This window comes from Diorhabda carinulata, chromosome 1 (genome assembly GCF_026250575.1).
Source record: "Diorhabda carinulata isolate Delta chromosome 1, icDioCari1.1, whole genome shotgun sequence".
NCBI classification, from domain to species: Eukaryota; Metazoa; Arthropoda; class Insecta; order Coleoptera; family Chrysomelidae; genus Diorhabda; species Diorhabda carinulata.
Genome location: NC_079460.1, coordinates 12,585,258 through 12,612,417, shown reverse-complemented (window position 1 = coordinate 12,612,417; position 27,160 = coordinate 12,585,258). Strand labels below are relative to the sequence as shown.

Genomic DNA, 27,160 nt, shown 5'->3' with positions numbered 1-27,160 from the left:
TTGTGATATTTGATATTCTAAAAAAGAATATTTGGCGGTACTAAATGCAAATGCTTCATTAAATCGACCAGGGCCGGATTAAGATTTACAAGGCCCGGGGCTAAAATAATGACAAGGCCCACTTTTGTATGAAAAAATTAAAAAAATAATATCAATAAGTTAGATTTGTGGTATCAACACATCAAAAAATACAGAATGATTTCCAAATGATGGGGCTCTCTTGGACCTGGAACCCGGGGCTATAGCCCCCCAAGCCCCTAACTTAATCCGGCACTACAATCGACCGATATGGTCCATATCTCAATTCTGTAAATTGTCCTGAAGACGGATAATAGACATATAAGCATAGAAAATAAATTTTCCAATTAATAGTGAATATCTAAATGTAACATAACTAAAATTAATAACAAAAATAAGCAACTAATTCTCAAAAAAAGTATTTCCTGTACTCTGAAGCAGAAAATCTAATTCATTACTTTGAAATAATAAACACGATTTAATCCATTACATCTGTTTCTATTATCACAATTAGATTAGTACTAATATTAGAAACAAATAACTGAGTATTTATGAATCGTTTATTGATTTAGCAGAAAACGAAAACATAATTCAAAATTATTTGAAATAGAAATATTTAAAATAATGTTTGATCATCAATACTCTATATTTTTCAGCACAATTTTATACTATGAAAAGAGTCGGTTAAAAACAACACTATTTTTTCTCATAGTTATAACGCGATAAATGTGAATAGCAGTCCTACCATTAACTAACTAGCACAAAATAGGAACTCATTTCCGTTGGTAATAAGTGAGCGATAAATAACACAGGTCTACAAAAAAAAATTTTTGTTTGGTGCCGCTAATTCTAAGTATGTTATAATTTGGTTAATTAGTCCGCAAGACGTCGTGGTAAGCTGTCAAAATCGCGAAGCTACGTTCAGGTTTGTATCGATCGATCATAACCTAAAAAATGTATTTTATTATACTTATGGCAGATTACTGTTGGAGTATTATACGGGAATGTCCTGAAGACATCCACCGGAGAACATCTAAAAAAAGTGCTTCTAACCTGTAAAATAATGAGTAATTTAATGTATTTAAATGTTTTGAATTAAATGTTCTTATGTTTTTTTAATAAATTTATTAAATGTTTTTTGATATACCAAACTGAATATTTTTATGTACTGATAATATAACTGACCAGTTTTATTTGGAATTCGTTAGACTATAGAAAAACATGCGGTATTTTAATTTGCAAAGTAAAGACTGTCTCCATTTCAATAATCAAATTATCGTCTTCAGAGTCTAAAGAGAAATAGTTTACCTTGGTCATGAGAACGCGCGTCAGACAGTGTAATTGTGAGTGCTGTAACTCGAAAGTCGAAACGTGGAAGCTGCGAAAAGTTTTCTAAATGTAGTTGTCGCCTTCCATATCAAAAATGTCTTGTATTACATAGCTATTGAGATATATACGCCCTACCTGCTTATAAAGTTTATATATATGACTCCATTTCTATGATATTTTATAAATATGTGGATATTATCCCAGCTAGTTTTCGCAGCACTACAGATAAATTTTCCAAGTATTTTGGCCTTTCCATCATTGTTCCATACCTCGAAATTCTAGATTCACAAGTAGATAATGTACTATCTGTCTCATACTACGATCGATTCAATTGAAGTGCAATTTTGTCATTCTATATCCATATAATATCAAACATATTGATTAAAAACAGTAATGTTCAACTAATGGCGCTCAAATGCAGTTCTGATACCAAGATTTTGATAATAGACGTACTTATATTATTTTCGTAATCAAATAATATGTAGTAGGTATTCGTACTGAATACACTGTTTACACTACCACCAAACCAACACTCACAATTACACTATCTGACGCGCGTTTCGATAACCAAGTTATCGTCTTCAGATACTGATGCCAGTGTAATTGTGAGTGTTGTAGTGGTGGTGTGAACAGTGTCAGTATATTCAATATAAATATCGCCAACGGTTCCAGAAATTCCAACTTGTAGGTATTCGTGTATATATATATATATATATATATATATATATATATATATATGTGTGTGTGTGTGTGTGTATCGACTAATTTTCTAATAACTAATAATCAGTATCAAAATATGATACTGATACTGATAATTTGCGTATTTATGTTATCATGAATATCAAAATAAGAATAGAATCAAACTAGAACTTTGTTGAGATAAATTGGCAGCATAAAAATTTGTAATCAACTTTCCATGTGGTTTATAGTTTCAAGAAGTCTTAGTATGATGATGATGAGTGGTTGATCTAATTTGGACGACAAAAAGCAGCAAATCAGGAAATTTGTCAAACAAGTACATGAAATAATTAACAATTTATACAATATTTAATGAAGTCTGATTTCAAAGAAGAGTGCTGATAATGCCACATAACGTTCACAATTGTATCCTAAAATTAACTCGGGTGAAACTGGAATATTATTTGGAATATTTATTGGTTTGGTTTTTTCTGGATCATCCTGTAAATGTTCTTTCGGAGAATATCTTAACCTTTCATCAATAGAGCATATTAAAATAATATTCCAAATAAATTTCATTAACAATGACCTATTATAGTAATGGAGAATGTAGTAAAAAGCAATTTCGACCCAACCCACAACAAATTTTGAGTCTCGACTGCCAGAGAAACTACTGCGACCTGTTCGAAATTATTTATTATTAGCTAAGTGACATCAATAGAGTCTTAAAACTTTACCCTTCACTAACGGGTGTCATCTGTTACGCCTTCAATAAATTTACACAAGTTTTAACCAACTTCTACGCAAAACAATTTAATGGCTATTATTTTTGCCAGCATGGTTAGGTTAGGTCTTTGTCTTTCCAAATTTCATGAATATAAAAATAAATAATAATCAATGCTTTGAACTCTGTTTTACAGCTTTTTAGGTTTTTCCATTGCATGGATCGGCTTTTTATTCCATGATTATTATAAAAAACCATATGTTATCATCCTTTACAATAAATGTGGGTTGTTTTCAATAACACTTCAACAATCAGTATAAATATTTAGCGAGCATCTAGGCATCCTGTGAAATTTGTTCTTTATCAATTTCAATAGTTTGAGCAATCGCTTTTCATTTAAATCGTATCACCGATTTTTTCGACATTTGCATCAGTTTTTGACATAAAAACGTTTTCTCAACCATTCGAAACCACGTGTATTTGATAAACATTGCCCTATACCTATTTCAGTACATTATTAGTTCCATTTGCGGCTTTTCCTAGTTTCACATAATATATGATAAATAAAAGGCAGCAGTTTCACCAAGAAATATATCATACCATAAGTGGAAAAGTGAATAGTTGTGCAATGAACTTCCTAAAAAGCTTATAGATTGAGCAAACATATTCAAAGATGGTGGTGACCTCTACTGTTGAGTCTGAGTAAATATCTAACACTCTTTTGTAGTTTGAAGATGCGATTCAAAAAGGGCATAATGAACTGTTATAGAGGTTGATAAGTTAGAATCCTTGGAAACTAATCTTGCTGCAGAACATGCAGAACTCAATTTTCCAAACAAAGCAACGATATATAACTCCCATTTCTAAAATAAGCCTAAAGAATAGGGTATACAGGGTGATTCATTAAGAATGTCCAATCTCTGAACTGTAGATTCTAGACCTCAAAATATGATGATTCTGCTCAACATTCCTTATGCAAATATTCCTAGTTTCCGAGATACGGGGTGTTCAAAGTTTAAATTTAAATTTTGATTTTCCCAATAATTTTTTATGTTTTCACAATTTCTCTTTTAAAATTGGCAATTTCACGTCATTTGGCATGAGGAATCATAAATTGCACTCTAATTTAACATTGCTAATAGAGGGCGCTAGTTACACTTGTTTGTGTTAATTAAATCAAAGTAAACTTTTTTTTTGGGTTAAACTTACAACTAAAATAATAAGAAAATATTAAGAAGCGTTAAATTCTACAAAAAAAAGTTACTCTTCTTTGATTCGTGTAACTCAATCGGTAATCGAGTTATTAGCTTCTAAAAAGTTCAATAAATTTAATTTTTTCATGAAAAAATTTTATTATTCTTTAAATATGAAACAATAACAAATTTGTGAACAAAAATCAAAAACTTCAAAGCAAATGCTCAAAATGCCCACCATTTACTTCAATTCACTTTATGATCCACTTTCGTAAAGATCTCTTAATATCAAAATCACATTCGTGAATTAAGCCGTAGTTTAATTTTTCGTTTTCTTTCCAAGTAGGCTTGTATCGCTATTAGACAGTTTGTGTAGGGTTAAATTTTTCGTTTTTTTTAAGTAGGCTTGTGTCACTTTTAGACAGTTTTTGTAGAAGCAAAAATTGGGTAATAGTAAGAATAAGTAATACATTAGTATACCATTTATTAATAATTTAGTAATTAACAAGTGTGATAGTTATTTATCAAATAATATGCCTAGGCATAACGATTTTTCCAATAATGAGATGCGCGATATGATTTGTGTGTTTGCTCAGTCAAATTATAGTGGTCCAGCTGCGGCTCGAAGATATTCACAATTATACCCAAATCGAAGGCGACCCAATTACAAACTGTACCGAAATCTTTACAACCGCTTAGGTGAAACGGGGTCTTTACGCTCTAAAACTGAGCACGGTGCTATAAAAAAAATCACTGCCGATGAAGAAGATGAAATTTTAATTTGTGTTACGGAGAATCCAGATATCAGTACTCGCCGATTAAGTCTGCAAACAGGTATAAGCCAATCATCTATTTCTAGAATACTGAAAAGAGTAAAATTGTATTAATATCATTACACTCCTGTCCAGAATTTATTACCTCAAGATTTACCTAAGCGTCTACAATTTGCCCATTTTTTGCAAGATAAACAAAATGTTAACCCAGATTTTCTGGATACAATTCTTTTTATTGATGAGACAACATTTACCAGACGACGAATATTTAATTATAAAAATAATCATTTGTGGGATTCTGAAAATTCACATGCTATGAGGGAAACACACTTTCAGCTCGAGTTTAAGGTTAACATTTGGTGTGGTGTAATATATGGATATTTAATAGGTCCTTTTGAACTGCCAAACAATTTAAATGGACCTCTGTATTCAGATTTTCTTCAAGAACATTTACACGAATCACTAGAGGATATACTTCTCGCTTTAAGATAAAATATGTGGTTTTTGCACGACGGAGCACCACCACATTGTTCTTTACAAGTTCGTCAATACTTAAACAAACAGTTTCCGCATCGATGGATTGGTCGTGGAAGTGAGTTTGCTTGACCACCAAGAAGCATTAGTTTACAAAGAAAAAATTACTTTTTTTCCACAACTGCGACGGAAAATAGAAGAAGCCGCGGATGTAATTAAAAATAATAGACAAGGATAATTTGATATTAAGAGATCTTTACGAAAGCGGATCATAAAGTGTATTGAAGTAAATGGTGGGCATTTTGAGCATTTGGTTTGAATTTTTTTATTTTTGTTTACAAATTTGTTATTGTTACATATTTAAGGAATAATAAAATTTTCTTATAAAAAAATTAAAATTTATTCAACTTTTTAGAAGCAAATAATTCGATAAACCCCTTTATATACAGTTTTTGAAAAGTATTTACTTTTTTGTTTATTTTTTCAAGTTCTTCATATGGAATAAGGTAAGAAAGGATAATATATATTAAATTAAAAGTGAAAAAAATATCTAAATATTTGATTGATATAGAATATAAGAATATAAGAATATAAGAATATAAGAATATAAGAATATAAGAATATAAGAATATAAGAATATAAGAATATAAGAATATAAGAATATAAGAATATAAGAATATAAGAATATAAGAATATAAGAATATAAGAATATAAGAATATAAGAATATAAGAATATAAGAATATAAGAATATAAGAATATAAGAATATAAGAATATAAGAATATAAGAATATAAGAATATAAGAATATAAGAATATAAGAATATAAGAATATAAGAATATAAGAATATAAGAATATAAGAATATAAGAATATAAGAATATAAGAATATAAGAATATAAGAATATAAGAATATAAGAATATAAGAATATAAGAATATAAGAATATAAGAATATAAGAATATAAGAATATAAGAATATAAGAATATAAGAATATAAGAATATAAGAATATAAGAATATAAGAATATAAGAATATAAGAATATAAGAATATAAGAATATAAGAATATAAGAATATAAGAATATAAGAATATAAGAATATAAGAATATAAGAATATAAGAATATAAGAATATAAGAATATAAGAATATAAGAATATAAGAATATAAGAATATAAGAATATAAGAATATAAGAATATAAGAATATAAGAATATAAGAATATAAGAATATAAGAATATAAGAATATAAGAATATAAGAATATAAGAATATAAGAATATAAGAATATAAGAATATAAGAATATAAGAATATAAGAATATAAGAATATAAGAATATAAGAATATAAGAATATAAGAATATAAGAATATAAGAATATAAGAATATAAGAATATAAGAATATAAGAATATAAGAATATAAGAATATAAGAATATAAGAATATAAGAATATAAGAATATAAGAATATAAGAATATAAGAATATAAGAATATAAGAATATAAGAATATAAGAATATAAGAATATAAGAATATAAGAATATAAGAATATAAGAATATAAGAATATAAGAATATAAGAATATAAGAATATAAGAATATAAGAATATAAGAATATAAGAATATAAGAATATAAGAATATAAGAATATAAGAATATAAGAATATAAGAATATAAGAATATAAGAATATAAGAATATAAGAATATAAGAATATAAGAATATAAGAATATAAGAATATAAGAATATAAGAATATAAGAATATAAGAATATAAGAATATAAGAATATAAGAATATAAGAATATAAGAATATAAGAATATAAGAATATAAGAATATAAGAATATAAGAATATAAGAATATAAGAATATAAGAATATAAGAATATAAGAATATAAGAATATAAGAATATAAGAATATAAGAATATAAGAATATAAGAATATAAGAATATAAGAATATAAGAATATAAGAATATAAGAATATAAGAATATAAGAATATAAGAATATAAGAATATAAGAATATAAGAATATAAGAATATAAGAATATAAGAATATAAGAATATAAGAATATAAGAATATAAGAATATAAGAATATAAGAATATAAGAATATAAGAATATAAGAATATAAGAATATAAGAATATAAGAATATAAGAATATGTGATATTCATTTTGAATCAATTTGTAGAAACCCCAATGGCAGGTTAAAAAAACTTTCACTGCCAACTCTACATTTACCTGGTAAGTACTTATATTTACTGTGACAATAAACCTCTTATGAATCCTAATGAAAAGTTATGCAGAGGAAAAGAATTGCTATTTCCTCCAATAGTCAATGTCCCAATTTATAAACCATTCAATAGAAGCTCAAAATATACGGGATTAAATCTTGTCACTCCTTATGTAACAGGTTAAGTAGCGAAGAAATTATTTAAAAGTCTCAAATGCCGCTTGTGTAAAAATATAATATTGTCAAACGAATTAATTAAGACAAATTCATTAACATATTCTAGGGAACACGAAAAAAAATGTTTTATGTGCGCAACAGCAAAATTCTGTGATATTTTTAAAAGTTTTTCTGATAAAATTTTCGAAAGATTGCCCAGTTAATCAATTCGTTAGGCATAAAGAAACAAATATTTCGTTTGGAGGATTTGACAGACATTTCCTCAATATTTTGTTCAGATCATAAGGATTATATAAATATGTTTGTAAATATTAGTTTTAATATATGCATCTTTCATTACATAGGTATTATTGTTAAAATTTTGAAGGGCAAAGAACAACAATATAAAGACTATGATATTGTGATGAATATGGCATATGTTAAATATAGGAAAAGCTGCAAGAAAAATAACGGTAATCATTAATTAACCATGGTTATAAAATCAGTTTTTTATATATCATTGTATATACCATGTACAAACAGAAACATTTTTTAAACACGCCAACATCTCACTGTTAACAGTCCTAAGCCTGCTAAAGTGTGAAAGAAAATTTTTTGTTTGTGGATATAATTATAAAATGTCAAAAACAAAATAAAAATTATAATAATCATCCTGTGTTTCAATATTCAATCTACCTATATCTTATATAAACCATTTAATTGTGAAATTTAGAAATGTCGGACCTGGTTGTCACATAAATTGTAAATGAAACCAAAATATTTTACAAAATACTTCATTTAAACAGCATTTTAAGTTCAGGTATTTATATTTTCTTGCAAACAACAATACTTGAATTTGAAATGTTAGCAAAATGAAAGTATTTTGCATAATACTTCTGTTTCATTCACAATTTGATACGACAACTGGCTTCGAGAATTTAAAATTACTCGAGTTATTTTCAAATTAGCATGAATATGAACCATGGATCAAATCTTTGATTAAAGAAATCTTTTTTATTGGTATGCAATTCCGTCAGAGACAACGCACGAAAAAAGTCAGCACATGACCGCATCATACGACTGCTACCACTGTACTGAATGCATCTATTATTTAGCTATTGGTCGATGTTTCAAATTAATCAATAAATCAATCATATGTGAATGATAATGAGTTGATTAGTGGTTATTGCATATATTTCGAATTTATTGCATATTGTCAATACCTGTGTTCACTTTCGTCACTTTTACGAAAACAAAAAAAATCGAAAATAACGGTATAATGGTATTTGTCATATTTTAAGATTTTCTCCTGGATAACGAGTGTGTCAATGGTATATCAAAGTATGTTTATATATATATATATATATATATATATATATATATATATATATATATATATATATATTTACACATTAGGTAATTCAATACATTGCTGTAAAAAATACGAAGCTAAGCTATTAAAAGGTATATTAAGAGGTATAAGAGCACAGTCCAAAAATAATTACCTGGAGACTATTCCTTAAAAGTAGAAAATCGAACTAATTATCATGGACAATAGCTCATTACAGACTAGGGTCAATCTGATATATTCATGAGTAGAAGTTCAAACGTAATCGGAAATGATAGAGAAGGCTACTTTTCTATTAATTTTTTTTTTTCAAACAAAACTTACAAGTATAATTAGCAAGACAAGCGTAGATATGGTGAAGACACATTGATGAATAGATCAAGTTACAGGACCTCTGAGGCATTGGAAAGCGGTTTAACAATTGGGTGATGATTCAATTCTCTATCTTTCGTAGTTCATATGTATTCTGCTGAAGATTTTATATAAAAAGTTTTTGTTTCTAACTTTTACCCTCTTGAATATTTCTATTTAATGTAAATGTTCATAAAAATTCTCAAGAACGATGATATCTATAACTCAACTTTAAGAAGAAGAATTTGAATTTACATATAATGCATGCATTTTTTCGAAAAATAATATATTTTAAAATTTAGAGAAATAGCTTCCAATAATGTTTTTCCATATTTGCGTAAAAATGGTTGTCAGTACGTAGTGCAACATAATGTCCGCATCAATGAATAATATGTATAATTGAAAGTAATAATGGATTAAAATATGGTTTGAAAATTGAATTTATTTATTGAATAATGTTTAAATTAATAACAATGGCAGTAAAATATAGCAATTAAGTACTGTTTAGAATTCGTCTACGACATGGATTGTGAAGCCCGTGCTATTTGATTTTTTCAATAGAATCGAAAAATTGGTAGTTACGCCCGCGCCGTGTACAAACTTCGTGGAAATAAAGTGAAAACCTTTGGTATTGCTTTTTTGTATGACTGATTTATAGCGGCGACTTCTTTATATTGTTTTAATAGGATCGATTTCTAGGAAGGCATTTTTTATTTATTTGTTTACTTTCTAGAACCGAATTATCAAGAAATTCTTTTCTATTTATCAACGAGGAAATCAGTAAATAATTGAATTTCATAGTAAGCGCATCGAAATAGTAAAAATTAACCGTAATTGAATACTTGAGTGTTAGTGGATAATTATTATAAGTAGCGAGTAGTTTAGTATTTAGTGCATAGTTTATTGTTTAGTGTTTCTAGAGTGTTTGAATAAATTAAGTAAGTAAGAAGCACCGTGTGTATAAATTACATTACAGCTCGCAAACTACTAAGAACCAAGAGAGAGGAAACTGGAAGAATAATTTACAGGATGGAAGAGAGGAAAATAATAGAAATATCTACTATTCCACGGTTGTCTCCAGTAGTGCTCGTCAAGAAAAAATGTGGATTTACGAGATTCTGAGTTGACTATCGTCAATTAAACAACGTCACGAAGAAATACAGGTGCTCTCTACCCTGACTTGAAGATACTCAGGACACTCTAGCTGGCAGAAAGCTATTTTCTACCTTGGGCCTGAATTCTGGCATATTTTCATAGTTTCAAGTAGAGATGGCCCCAGGAAATAAAAAAAGACTGCTTTTACCACCGGATCTGGATTGTGACTATTCAAAGTTATACCATTCGGGCTTTGTAATGCACCCGCGACAGTTGAAAGACTTAAGGAAAACGTCTTGAGACTGTGTTATCTTGGAAAACATACCTGGTTTATATGAACATCATAGTATCAGAAAAGAAATTTGATACATATCTGAAGAATTAAGGAGAAATATACCAATAACATTAAACTAAACAATTTTCTTTTGCTACTTTTCATGGAAAAATCATCTAAACTCTACGAATGAACTATTATTGATACACCTGTTTATTAAACAAAAATTAAGATAAAATTATTGTAAATAATTATAAACACAATTAATCACTAAAGCATTTCTATCAAAACGATATAATAAGCATTTTAGGTCCCCTAATAAAATTAGTTATAATTTAAAACGTCATCTGAGCATTGTAAAATAGCTACATCAAGATTGCAGTTATAATCATGACACAAATATTAATAATGTAAAATTAAAAAATGTATTCAATAATAAATTTTTTCATAAATTGCTTAATGTAAGGAAAAATGAAATGGGCACAAAGGGTCAATTCTTTCCTTTTAGCCCACTCTATAGTTTAATAGTCAAGGAATAAATGTGAAAATTTCCGCCAGTGAGGTTTTCCCGCTGGAAGATAGTTTATTTGTGGGAGAATTCCGTATTCAGATAGTGTAATTGTGAGTGTTGGTGTAGTGGTTGTGTAAACAGTGTGTTCAGTACGTAACCGGTGAATTAAATGAATTATATATGTAGTGAATAGTTAATTATCATAAAAAGCGATTAGTCCAGTGTAAGCGTACCTATAAATAAATTAAGTCAGTGGGAGACTGTATAAAGATTGTATAAATTCACCCCACCGTTATATATAGTTTAAATAAATAGAAAAACATAGCAATATATTGAAACAATTGTTGGGTGATTCCAAGGATAAAATACCAGATTAAGAAAAGAATGTTTATAAAACACATAGCTCGGACCGAAAAATCGCGTATTGTCGATCACGCTGTCAGTCATAATCATGGAATAAATATAAATTATGTAAATTGTTGAAGAATGTATCCAATAATAACACTAGCCGACAAGATTTTCGTAACACAGGCAAAACCTTTATTTTTGAAATGGAAATACAATAGCTTAATTATTATTATTAATTATAAATATTATCATAATAATTATTATTTTTTTCATATTTTCGTATTTGTATAGGTCCATTTTATCACAATATGCTATTCATTCTTGTGTTACTACAAATAAACATTTTTTTGCCGATCAGTGTAATTTGTTGGATACATTTAAAAGTATTATCTTAAGTCTCTGAAGACAATAACTTGTTTATCGATACGCGCGTCTGACAGGGTAATTGTGAGTGGTGGTGTAAACAGTGTGTTCAGTATGAATGTTACCAACGGTTCTAGCTTAGGGACAACGGGCATATTTCTTACAGCCCACTCTGTAGTTTATTAGTTACAGAATGAATGTGAAATTTCTTGACGAAGTAGTTTTTTTCTCACTGATATAATTTTTCGTTCATTGACATTTAGTATAAATAGGCAGGTCCTGCTAGCAAGTTTCAGTTTACCTTCAGTCTCTGAAGACGATAATTTGGTTATCGAAACGTCGACAGATACTGTAATTGTGCGTGTTGGTGTAGTGTTCGATTGAACAGTGTGTTTAGCAAATTCACTATTACATTAACGAGGTATAAAAACGATCATTGCCACGGATAATGCTATAAAAGTTATACAAGTCGACAAGACTGGACGAGCATTTGCAGTTGTTGGCAATAATATTTTCACTTATTAACCGTGCGTCAGGTATATTTTTCTATAAAATATCTATTGGCAAAAAGAAATAGAATTATAATCAACATCTAATAACCAAATTATTAACCATATACGCTAATGTATTTCTTAGTTGTTATTCAATTAAATCTTTTTAAAAGAAAGAAATAGAAATGTGATAACATTGCTAAAAAATAAATTGAATATGTCAAATAATTTATTTCAATTCTTCAAGATAAAAACAAGATTATTTGCATCCATTTGCTGAAAACATTGTGAAAGTTCTATATAGTTTGAATTTGACAGTCAAACGACAATCGCCTTACTTAGATGTAATTTTCACTCGACAACGATTATTGTAGATGAGAAATCAGCTTTAGCAATTTTATCACCAACAAATCAGATTCAAAGTTATATATCACAGACGTTTAATATCAAAAACAATAAATTATGGTTGAAAAATGAAGAAATATTACCTACAGATGTAACTTTCTAGAAGATTTTAGCAAATCTCGAATTGATTTCGATGATGACGTCCGCAGTTATAACAAAAATGCTACTAAAACCAATGTGGCTTTTACAAAAAATGCTGCTGAAACCGAAACTACCATAATAGACAATGATGAAGACATTGATAGTTATGAATTCGCTGATAATTGTTTTAATAGAATTGCTTGAATAATTAACAGAACTTGAAATGATATTCTGCTATTACTTATTTACTATTACTATTATATTACTATTTATTATTACTATTACTCACTATCTGAACTTATTTCCTTATAATCCATTATTTAGACTTGATTTATTTCATATTTCTATAATTATAAGTTATCAACCTAATTCAAAATAATTAATATCCGTTGTATTCTGAGAAAAGTATCAATTCTGTGCTCATTATCATATATATCTTCATCTATTGATTGAATAATCAAATATTTTAAATTTATCTTAACGCAGTAACTTTTCCCATTCGACGAAAACGCAAGTATTACAACATATTTCGTTGAAAAAATAGACGATCCATAACTTTCATTTGAAACTTTTCTTGAAATTTTTCAAACAAATGCGAAAAACGAAAAATTTGGTAGTTTTCTCAATTGTTACAACTTTTCCGTAAAATTTCACAGCCCCAAATTCGAGTTCATGGGACTAAAATATATAGTACAATTGGAGAGTGACTTTTTGATTTCCAAGCCAGGTTAACTGGATCAACATTTAAAAGATTTGCTGCAAAAAATAACATAGAAAGAAGAACGAAAAATTAAAAAGTTATATTATTATTCAAATAGCCACAAAATATCCAATTTGGTTAATTATATTCTTCCTTGAAATCCAATAGAAATCAGTTACTACTCCAGTTTAAAATAATCAAACGTGAAGTTCTTATTAATAGTTATTGAAATTACAAAGTCTGAGTAGTTGTGCAGCAACTACGAATTTAATATCCAGATACATTTTATGCTAATCTGGTTTGATTCAAGATCACTTTTTGAAAAGCCGAACGTAGTTTTCATATAGAAAGGAATTGTCTCTGACTGGAATCTTAAAAAGGATGGAGAAATTTTGTGAAATGGCAAACAAAATAGGTTAATAACAAGGATATAAAAAAGAACGCCAAAAATATTTGTTCAATCACAGTTAAGGAAGTATAGAATGATTCAACAAGAATAGCAAGGGCTAAATAAAAAAAATTCTTTCGTCGATATGTTACGATGGAAAAAAATATACGGCGAGCACTTATGTGACAACTGTAGTTCAAACCCGCAGAAAGCAGTTAAACCACAAAAGAATATTTATTTTTTAAAGATTACGTTATTTTTGTAACGACTGCCGTGAAAAAGGCAAAACGTTCAATACAAATCGCTGCATGGCTCCAATTAGAATGATTCGAAAAAAAAACTGGTTTTTTTTTAAGAAGTAGACCTTCAAATAAAGCTTAATATTGAACCAATGGCAAATCTTTCTCCAAGAATATTTTTAAATGGAGAGCAATAATGATGGATTCTACTGACTTGGAAAAAGTTCATTCGATGCAAGTTGTTGAATTCAAAATATGAGTAACTTCTATAAAATTAATCTAGTAAATCAATTTTATCTGGAATTCCATTAATGTAGTTAGCGAAACCATAACTTTGTGAATTGATACGCTATTTGGTTCAAACTGTTGAAATAGAATTAAATGCCCATCGAAGTGATGCCATTTAATCACCTTTATACTTATGATTTTGAGTTACATCTACTCCCACCAAACAATTGAATCTTAAAGGATACAAATATTCAAACAAAGACGTTTTGTTTTACATTTTTTGATTCGTCATACTTTCAAAATCACATATCATACGCCAAACATCGTATGTGTCACTATATAATAAACTACAGTTCTATAAAATATGCTTCAATGGCTAACTGAAAAGTGAAGACGAACGAAAACCTTGATATATGATAACGTGATCAATCACAGACCCTTGCATCAGTTGATGATCAAATCAGAATACGCTAAATATTTCTATCAATTGAACACCAACTACCAACAGTGATTATCTATTAAAATACTAATTTATCCATGCCGCCAACGTATTAGACTCAAATAGTTAATCGAATGCTCTTGATAAGAACAATGGGACAAAAATTATAACATTGATGTATTGTCATTGGCTCTTGCCAAGTGGGCAAAAATACCATTACTTGCTGACCTGATGATATTGGCAAGAGTAATGATTGAATCAATGTATCTTTATATGCGAAATTTTGAATTTACCTGATCGTTTGAATATCGAGGCAAAAGATTTCCTTACATGTTGGCCTGGTGATCTTAACAACGACAACGACAATTATAGGAGTTCATCAAATTACTGTAATGTCATCAATGCCCAATAAGTGTGCAAAATATGATGTAATTTGACTTTTTGAAGTACGTGAAAATCATATTCAAAGATTCTATTACATAGATACATAATAGCTAATACTAACGTGTTAAAAAATTGGTTGAACTGTATCGATTCTATGTCCTTCGTATTTAGTTCAAATTGCCTTCGTTATATAATATAATGATAATATTCATACTTCGTTCACTCATGATTAACAATTGATTGCACAAATTGTAATAATTACTTTGATACAGAAAATAAGGTTCAAATATCAATTACATCTAAATGACGGTTTGTCAAACTTTTTTTTATCCACACGTTACAGATAACATCTAAATTAGTTCAATTCTCTACGAATCGATTCATACAAAAATACGAGGATTTACGAGCCATAAATTTCCATTCCCTATTGTATTCCTCTATATTGATATTCGAATATATATAGAATTATTAAATATTTCTCTATGCGTATAACATCAGTTAAATAAAAATCGATTTCATTTGAACATTATTTCATGTGTTACTTTAAAGTAGGTTAATGTAGTTTTCTCCAGATTTATATATACCTAATACATACTTGAATGTTAATAATAATACTCAATATGCCTAATAATACTATGAGAAAGTAATATTCAATTTAGAATACTTTCGGATTGCTCGATTTGTTGGAGCCGCTATTCCAAAGACTAATTGTGTGAATAATCCTATAGCAAACGTAGATGTAATTTATAACAGGTATTTCTACCTCTCGATTATCAATTTCTCATATCTAATCTATTTTCGTCAGTTCCCTCTCATCTTCTACTATTATCATTTCTACATTCGATAGGAGTTTGAACTTTTCGATATATTGATGGAAGTACCCTACAACCTTCCAATTTCTTTTGAATATTTAATCATTTTCCTGAATACTCCCAAATTCTTCACAGACCTAGCATAAACCTGCTAGGTATTTTGCTAGTAATTTTCCCATAACACATCCTTGATATCCAAAGCTATGAAATTCATATTATTTTCTTGCTTTTGCCGGAAACCGCCACACTATTTTTTTTGGCATCTTTGCATCACAGTTATATTGGTCTTAGGAATCCTAAACAAATAAATCACACCTTCTTGATTCAGCATTACATTTTCGTTGATTTCGAGATTCATTGTTTATATTTATGGAAGGAACATTTCTATTCTCATGCCTTCCTCTCTTTATCGCTTCCTCATAGAATATTATTTGTTTTCGCTTAAATGTTCTTTCACATTTTCCATATTATCAATTGAGACTTCTCATATTTTTGCTTGACATAGTTCTTCCTCGGTTAATGGGAGACATTCATATATTGAGTTTTTTAATATAATTTTCAGCTACTATTTTCTGGTTGTCTGTCGGAGGTTTTCCTTTTTCAAATTGAAGCCCTAAATCTTCAGATAGGTTCTCATTACACGCCGCATGGTTTTTGTATTATTCTCAGCACATTAGCCAATTTTTGAAGTAGTGTCAACTTTAGGTCCATATATTATCTAAACAGGCAATACAATTGTTACTTATAAACCTTCCACTTTAAACACTTTGGGATTGTGCTTAGAATGAAGTCATTACCTCGGCTGCCAAGACTTATTGCTATAATAATAATGAGATAATCATATCATCATATATATCCTTTTTTACATATTTCAAGTAAAAACCACTCGAATGTCATTTTAAAAATTCATCTTCATTATTAAAAATGCATGGCATTGTATGTTGAAAAATAAAGCGGTAAAAATTCATAGGAAAAGTCCTTTAATACCCCAACTATGGGTCTTGTCCTATATGTGTCACTCGCTATACAAAACTGACAAATTCTAAAGTAACGAAAAAATTTGATTTTTTTTAAGCTACAAACACATAACAAAGACAGATTAAGGATCGACATGAGCGATTTTCCGGAGGGAAGTGAGATTTTAACATGGACAGCCGAGACAGTTTTAGATTGATTTTTTGTATTTTATCTGAATTTTGTAATAAATATCGAGATAAGTATGTGAATCATATTAGGGAATATAGAGAAAAAACCAAATTTTCAATGACTAATTTCGAAAAGCCTCAGTTTCTAATACGAAAGAAAGCATTTTAATTATAAACAGTATCAATACATCATATGACTTTGTTCACGAATGCGTACTCAATCACTTTACTATCCCTAAATATTTAATAGAGCACTTCTCTAAACTACTTCTTTATCCTTACAATCCCATAAGGCATTATCAAAAAATCTAGGTGAATAAATAATATATATATATATATATATAGTAGTGCAGTGCGGTCAGGATTATGAATAAAAGAACTAGGTTGATGGGTTGAACCGCGTTGGAATTTTAAAAATTCTACACGTTTCCCACTTTGGAGCCGATATCAAGTAAAGGGTGAGTATAGGGTGGTTATTCTTTCATTGGTAAGAAGTGATCCGATTGCGTGGTCTCAATCTGCATACGCAACGAATCACCCCTTTTTTGGTTGATTCCAAGGCCTCAATCTGCCTACTCCTTGGAATTCCACCGAGGAAATCAAAAACTGAAACAAAAAATATGAAATGAATAAAATTAATTTTCTTGACGTCACATTACATAAAATCAACAATAATATAAAAACAGAATTTTACTTAAAACCAACTCAAGATATTTTAATTTCAATTCATGTCATCCTATGTCGCAAAAACTGCATTAAGACAAAAAAATATTATGAAAAAATGATAGAAAACAAATTCAACAAAAGGATAAATACTATAATCAATCTAGAAACAAAACAAAACGTAAACATCAAAGTGTAGAGTGTAGATCACCTTTGTTTATCATATGTAGAAGGACTTTCACAACAACTTGCAAATTATTATAATAAATATAATATTAGATGTCAAATTCAAAACAGAAGAAATTATATTGTATATCAAGTACCTTGTGATAACTGTGACGCTGTTCACATATGACAGACATTCCAATATTTAAAAAATTGATTAAAAGTTCATCTATACGATAAAATAATGAAACTTCATTAACAAACTATGATATATAAAAAAACACATACATTCAATTATAAAACTTCACAAATTCTTGCAAAAGAGTCGAAGCAGTTATTAATGATAAAAAGAAACCTAAACAATTTAAGTAAAAATTATAATTGGATAGTTTTATTTTGTGTCCTGACCCCAAAACACCATTCGAAATTACATACTAGAAAAGGACATAAATGACATTATAATTCTATTTTATAAATTTCCATGTAACTATGAATTATTTAATTGAAAGTGGTTAGTTATTTTTAAGATAAAACAACTTAACTTAATGTGGTTGAGAATATATTTTTTTTATTTGATATTCATGTCGTAGGTGATCTATTGATTATGATAATCATGAATATTATCAATCTCAAATTATATTTTGATAAAGATCACAATAGGTTGAAATATCGAGAAACATTCCAAGCTTTCGGGAAATATTCTTCTCATTATCAGGAAAACTAGAGTATAGAACGAAACAATGAGATGAAAATTGTAAATGAATCCATTGATAAAATGACTCACATTTAAATTGAAGATAGATTCCTTGATGTTAAAATACTATAACGAACTATAATTGAAGAGAGTAACGAGTAATCCTTATTCCACATAGGGTAGAGTTGATTTATTCGTAATAAATGCTCAAAATATGGACACAATATCAAAATGAATGAATAAAATGGATAAATTTTTCTAAATATTATGTGAAGTCATTGTTTTGACGAATATAAGATAAGATTAAAATTAAAATTGCTTTAACTAGCACCACATGTGGTGAGGCAGGTTAGGAACTGAGTTGTCGAAACCTAGTAATTGACAATTGACCATCTAGGAGAAGGTACTTCTACTAGTCTTCTAATAGTCGATTATTAGCTTGTCACTAATTCAAATATTTTAATGGATTTCAAAGGAACCGGTTGGTAAATCGGTTTTAAGAAAATGGAAACCACTAAAAGGAACCTCACTATTGCCAAAAGCGTGAAAGCTCATGTGGAAACGATATAATGGGGGAACACCCCTATTAACCCTGTCATATATATATATATATATATATATATATATATATATATATATATATATATATATATATATGTTTCTAAATGTCGTTGATTTTAGTTCTTTTCTGTTTCAAAATAAAATTTTTGAAAATTTTTAAGAAGAACTAGTTTTGAAACATTAGAGACCTAAAATCAAAACCATTTAGGAATATAAACATATCAAAAGGTCTATGAATTGTGAAATAATTTCAAGAGTCGTATATTTCCTTTACCATTTAATCAACTTTATATGAAACTTATTTTATTGAGAAGCGTTGATAGGATAAAATGTGTTAACGGGTGAAATATATCTCAATTTTATGACAGAAATTTATTTTTGTACTTTCCTCATTATAAAGGAACAAAATGGGTACGAAAAATGCTAATTAAGGGTTATTACACCAAAAGTGGCTTTTAAAAAATACTTTGATAGAACAGTCAAACTATTATTTAATTATTAAATTAAATGAAACTGGACTAAAAATATGCAATTTGGTAGAATCAATTATTAAGTATAACAATATTCACTCAATGGACCATGGATCAGCAAAGGGTAGCTTCTCTATCATTGAAGACGTTTTTTAAGGGGTGAAGATACGAAATCTTGTTTGAATTTATGGTTTTTCGGTTTGTATTATGACTAACTAGAATTTAGTCGTTCTTAATTTTCAATTTCACTGCTCAATATCATGATCCAAAGAAGTTTATTTTTCCTTAGGTGGAAAAATAAATTGATGTTTATGGCTATTTGTAGTGGGTTGATATCCAGATTCTGATCTTAACTTCTTGAACCGTTATTCAGGTACATTTTTCATGTTAGAATAATAGTAGAATTGAAAGGCTAAAGTATAATATTTTTCTTTTGATTAATTATATTTTGAATTCGAATAGTGATTTCAATATTTTTTGCGGCAAAATGAGGAGAAAATATATTTCTTACGACCATCTTTGTTCAATTTCTGGTGAAATACTATTTTATCTTAACATATTTAGTTTTTCCGTATTGTTATATGTAGTAGTTTGCCATAAATGTATCAATGTCTGATTATAGAATGAATAGCATTGTAATCCAAGACAGCATATGAAATTTGTTCTTGTAGTTCTTCTCCATATGAGAATTTTCAGGTTGGATTATCCTGTTTGATTCTTGGCTTTACACAGTTGTGCAGTAAATTTTATTTCATAATTATATACGAGCTCATCAATCCTGGAATGCTATTCCAAGTTCAAAGAAATATCCTCCGTAGACTCCGGAAATGTGGAGAAGTGTAAGGTGCCCACTTCGAACATATATTATAGTTGTAGGCTAACCAACTCAATTTTTGTTCAACCCAATTTTCTTCTTATGTAAGTAACACGATGTTCATCATTATGCAGAAATTTTTGATTGTGTTTTAATATTACCTGTAAATATTTTCAATAAATAATTACAATTTATGATGAACAGTTTCCTTGGCATGTACATTTTATCGAGCTAAGCAAATAATACCTGTTTTGTTGAGAAATTTATCGAAAAATAAATTTTTGCTATCTTTAGATTGTACAGGTTGTTTTTATAAAAATTAACCATTGGGCATGAGCTGCCTCAGGCCTACACATTTCATGGAAATACGTAATCATCCATCAAAAATTCCTGATGTTCGAATGTACAATTTAGAAAATTAAATATAAATTCTGATTTCACAACTGTGAAATCCTATAAATCAGAGCACGGGGGTCCTATGAGATTTTTTTATGTCACAACATTATTTTCACGTCATCTACTCATTTTTTGTATCAAGTTCCGGAAAACCGGTATACTCTTCCTAGATATCACTAATACGTTTGGATTAATATGGCATGATGGACTCAAACACATTATAAACAACTATCGATCAAATCAAAGCATCGACTAAATCAAATGGAATGAGACCATTAGTGTATATGTTTTGGTGAAACACCGAAATGTCGACTTTCACCGGTAAATGTTTGGTGAAAGATCGAAATATTTGCTAAATACCCTTATTTCTGACTTACATCGATGAATGTTGACATTCACCATGCACTAATGGTGAATGTTGAACATATTGGAGATTTATATTTTCTTCTCCGTAATTCAGTCGCTATAAAACGTCACAAGGGGGACGTAACTTTTTCGCCTCTCTTTCTGAAAGGAATGACCAAGAATTTAAAATACACAGTACATTCTACATGAGAAAAGAAATTAATAGTAATAAAAAAATGACTTACTTATGTGATTCAAATCTTATTTATTGCCACATATGACACTTTGAATCGCACAAAAGTCCCTTGCTTTTACAACTGCATTTATTTGTGGAACACTTTCTTTTGCAATGACAGCGTGTATAGCCTTGTACATCGCTTTTCGAATTAGCTGCAGCTGCTTCTCTCAGCGACATTTCTTGAAGAGAAATCTCATCTATGAAAAGTAACTTTTTTTTGCAAATTACGAACTAGTTACATGTGTAAAGCTGCTTGAGGGTACCATTTTTATTTGCCAGTTTATAGAAATCGGAGTCTTATATTTCAACAACAACCGCTAACACATTTCGGCTATCTGTACGACCACGGTCGACATCAGGGACTTGTATTCATACATTATCATCAATTTGAGCAGGAGGAAATTGTTTTTATGAGGTTTGTAACAATTTTGTTGCTTGCAGTAGAAGATTTTCTGTCGCGGCCGCTCTTTTTGTAGAAATCAACTTTTTCAGTCAGAATTTGATGTGAAGACGTTGTAGGTTGTAGGTCCTCTTCAATATTGTTCTTTGGAATATAGTTTTCGGTATGACCACCGCTCAAATTTTTTTTATAAGCATTAACAGTTTCTTCAAGCTATTCTTCGGTTTCAGAAGTATTGGTAGTGTAAGTAAGTAAGTATTGGTAAGTATAGAAGTGTTTTTTATTACAAAAAATCAAAACCCTGTGCTTAATAATCGACAAGGCTTATATACCTACAAGTTTATCAAAAACTCTAATCTAAAATTGGATACAAATTAACCCGAATTACTTTAAAAACACCCAGTGTATGAACAATTTATGTTTATTTCTCGCTCAAAGCGACTATTAAGAAAACAATTAAATTATTACTTTATTTACTTACAGTGGATAATTAGTTTCTATATATTCGCTGTTCTTCAGTAGGAACGTAACCAAATTTCACTGTGAAATATACTGTGCTAATTTTTTATATACATACAGCATTTTTCACTAGTAGTGTAATCATTACCATATAAGTTTTTTTAGCGGTATTGTCGGTTCTACGCAAGATACCCGTGATTTAAAATTTATACAATAAACTTCAAGGATGATTACAATAAATTTTTAACAATTAATCTTGACGCTTCGCTTCTGACTAGAAGGATTATCAAAAGTCTTATAATTAAAATTGAGTAAAAATAATTAAAATATGTAATCGATAAAATATAAAATAAGTTGAAATTATGCTTTTGAAAATGTCATAAAGTAATCTCATAATGTGACAGAGAAGAGTAATATTAGATATCACTTTACCTACCTCAAATACTTACGATATATAAATTTAAGAATTTATTTGATTGAATTATAATTTTACTCAAGTTTTTTTATGTTCTGTTTATCATAAACTGATTCTTTTTTCATTATTCATATATTATCAGTTGATGAAAAAGACATAGAAAACTTAAGTAAAATTCAGAAGAGCTTAAGAACTTATATATCGTTAAAAATCTAAGGTAGGTGAACATATCTAACATAACTCGTCTCTGTATATATATATATATATATATATATATATATATATATATATATATATATATATATATATATATACATATATATATATATATATATACTCGTTGCAAAAAAATCGGGAGTGATTATATGACGTGAAAATAATGCTGTGAAAAACATAAGAAAATTTTCTCATCTCATACGACCCTTCGGGTTTCTGAGTTATAGGAAGAGGAGGGATAACATGGATGAGAAATCATTTTGCAGAAATTCTGAGTGTCACTGACAATTCCGGTTATAAATATAGACCAACTGAATTATTACCCACTATTCCTCTTACACATTAACACAAAGTAGATGCTGATTTTTTGTTTCAATTGTACCGTGAGGATTTTCATTTGCCCATAAATGTAAATTATGGGAATTAATAAAGCCGTCTTGAGTGGAACCAGCTTCATCAGTAAACAGTACTTTTCCAACAAATATAATATCAACCTTTTTTTATGTAGAAACTAATGAGAATAGGACAGTATTGCTGGATATAAAAGGGTAAAGAAGTTGCTACTGGAGAATCCTATGAATAGTTGTCGTTGGTACGTTAAATTTTAGTAATTGTGGGATCAACATCAACTGCATCTAATTCATTTTGATCTAAAGCTGATGACCGTATAGTTCGTTGTTGACCTTTAACGTCTTTTTTGGTAGGACACATCCTAAAATATAATTCTATAAATAAAAATGGGAGCTATAGTGTATTTCAGAAAAATATATAGTAATAAAATCTCATTAGGTATGCAAAGGGACCACAGAGTGACCCAACGAATATTTAAGCCACTTTCATAGTTTGGCATTGATTTCATTGTAATTTTTTTTTATTTTTATCAAGTGCAGGTAGTACCACACGGGTTGGGGTCAATTTAAGGGTTTAGCCTATTGTTATCCATTCACAAACACGAAAATAAAAGAAAATCGGGGAAAAACGGTACCTGTTAAACGCAAAACGTAACTGTATAAGTTTTTCCTTATGCCAGTAAAATGATCTTGGATATTATGTGGTACAATGTTTATTTATTAATTCATAACTTCTCCAAGAAATGTTTGATTGATTTGATTTGATCTAAAACTCTACTAATTTCCTAAACCACAAATTTTATTATGTTAATCGAAGAGTACCTTTTTGTAGAAAAATTGATTGAAAAATTCATTCAATCGTATAAAAAATATTTTTTATGTAACAGCATTATATTCACGTCATCTACTCACTTCCGAATTTTTTACATCGCCTTGGAACACTCTGTATATATATATATATATATATATATATATATATATATATATATATATATATTTATATATATATATATATATATATATATATATAATGCATCTTCTAAATGTTTTTGATTTTAGGTCTCTTCTGGTTCAAAATTAGTTTTTTCTGATAGTTTTTAAAAGAAAGATAAATTTTGACGTTTCGACTTTTTTAAAGTCTTTTCAAAATATTTTGATAAAAACTATCAAAAAAAACTAATTTTGAAACAGAAGAGACCTAAAATATATTTTAGGTATTTTAAGTTTTAAATATTTAGATGCATCAATATATCAAAAGGTCTAAGAATAAGTAAGAAATATATATATATATATATATATATATATATATATATATATATATATTAGGGTGTCTTTAAATTTCAGGTCTGTAATTTATTCACGCATACCTTTTTAAAAGTTTCGTAATTACCCTATATTGACTAGAAAAAGAATTAGTTCGATTTATGACCGATGACCCGTGCCTACTTGCTATTTAAACATGTCCATACAAGTTGCTTAAGATTTGCCATTTTATACGTGATTTTTGAGACTATTATTGCTCCATTGCTTAGTTCGTAATCATGTCGGTGGAATTACGGAATGATAAACAAAATATTTTCCTTATCGGATTGCCTAGCTACCAAATAAATGGTGCAAAATTACCATCTAATCGACAAATTCTCTCGGTCCTATTTTACGATATTCTTGAGGTTAAATTGACTGTTAGTGGAAGTACAAATGTTGTAATTAGGGAGTGCTTCATATGTTGGGAAAAACAAGAATTCCAACAAGAGCATTTCCTAACTGCGTGAAGAAACTCTCCATGTTTTGAAAGATTTGCAAAAAAATTGTAAGAAAACTCAGATTACGGTCAAGAACCGTTAGAACAATTTCAAAATTAATCTTGATAATTGGTTTGATATTGCACATGCTGATGCTATTGAGAGAATAAAAATATAGGAAGATAAATTATTTTTAATGAAACAGAGAGAGCCAAGTCGACCGGGATGCTTAGGTGGTGTAGATAAAAAATTGACAGACAAAGAAGAAAGATCTAGACAACGACGAATAAAATAAGAGGAAAGGATTATAAGGCAAAGAGAATCACTAGCTGTTGCGTCTACTTCCACCACAAATAACTAGAAGATTCAAACGAAGAACCGATCTTGAATTCTGAACTTAGTTTGAGGGACGTTGCCTGCCATGATCAAAGTTCAAAAAGAGGTAGAAAGAATTTCATAACACCTAAACTAGTTGCAGCTTTAGATCGATGAGATATATATATATATATATATATATATATATATATATATATATATGTGTGTGTGTGTGTGTGTGTGTGTGTGTGTGTGTGTGTGTATGTACGTGTGTATGTGGGTGTGCGTGTGTGTGTAATGTGGCAAAATTAAACAAGTTTACTATAATCAAACCAAACATGAAGCTTGAATAATTACTATTTTGTATTATCGACAGCTTCCATCTGACACTTTCAACCTCTAAAGAATTACTCTTCCATTAAATCGCCTCGTACTCATGTTTTTTGTTGGTACCATGATTATCAATGGAAAATTTCTCCTTTGTATAAAGGGTATTCATAATCTGAAATTAGGTTTTTTTTTCTAGATGACACAGAAAGTTTGTTTGCTGATTCGTGGAACTCTATTTATTCGCAGTTATAGATATATTAAACAACATAAACAAAATCTGATGTACCTTATCCACTTAATTTTAACTGTCGATAAATTCTGTTGTGCATATTCTACTTGAAAAGGCGAAGGTACAAAGATCTATCTGATGATGTTTGTAAAGCAATCTTTTAAACTGAATTAAGGATCCGGGAGTTCAAGTGGCTGGAATTGACCTAGTTTCAATATTAAATTTTATCACTGTACTTTACTTATGAACGAGGTCTACATAGTCAAAATCAACAAAAAATTGAATTTGTTACTTTGACATTGAACTTTTTACGGGGGAAGTGCCTATTCACATTATTCACATGCTTATTATTTTTGAAATAGATTCTCAGAAATCTATTTTCTCCTGAACGGTCTACATCATTTTATTAACGCAACGCACTCAATGAATATAATACAAATTTAGTCCCAGTTGCATAGAATAAATGTAAAATCGTGAGAATATTGATAATTTATTGATGAAAAACTAATCGAAGATGATTTTTTTTCTAAGCACATAACAACTAATTATTGTACTTGTACTATCCAGTGTTGTGTAACGTTTTTGTTTTCATGATCCAAAATTATTAAATCAGTTATTATAAACGATTTTGGAAAGAATTCACATATCATTTAAAAGAGATACACTTGTATTAGGGTAAAATATGTCTGAATTGAAAGTTATTGAGGTTGGATATTTCTGGTGGGATTCCTTGTATACGCAATAAATAATAATGACAAAAAAGTGTTCATAATTCATAATAATTGATTCATGATAAATATATATCATCTTTATAAAAATATTTCCAATATTTAGGTGCGAGTCTGTTGTAAATATCAAACACGTTTGTCATGACTAATACTTAGTTTAGAGTTAAAAGTAACTGGCCTCTATAACGACGTACAATGCTCGAGCACAGGGATTTGTCACTATGATGTAATATTTAAATTCAGCTTATATATCATTTATCACTTTTAATACCTATTTGATTGCTATAAGCTTTTACACTGACCACAACTTTATGTATTAGCTATTATTACCAAATCTCTTTATTCAAATTTACAAGTAGCATTCAGAAAAAAACAGGTTTTTTCTTAAATTTATAATATCCAATATTATTACTAAACGTGATTGAAAGTTAATTTAATATTTGTAATACCGGAATGATAATAGGCAGATGAAAACTA

At 28.7% G+C, this 27,160-nt stretch overlaps 2 protein-coding genes across 7 annotated transcripts in view; one reads left to right on the top strand and one right to left on the bottom strand.

The window, feature by feature from the left end:
* The window catches only part of LOC130895760 (metabotropic glutamate receptor), a 406,290-nt gene that overhangs the window by 328,389 nt on the left and 50,741 nt on the right, over nucleotides 1–27,160 (bottom strand). The gene's annotated exons all lie outside the window — the stretch shown is intronic.
* On the top strand, nucleotides 4,476–5,236 carry LOC130895806 (uncharacterized; the record flags this gene model as incomplete). Its single annotated transcript, XM_057803359.1, is given in 2 exon segments — nucleotides 4,476–5,140; nucleotides 5,182–5,236. Coding segments are annotated over 2 exon segments (720 nt in total), but the record flags the coding sequence as incomplete, so codon positions are not given.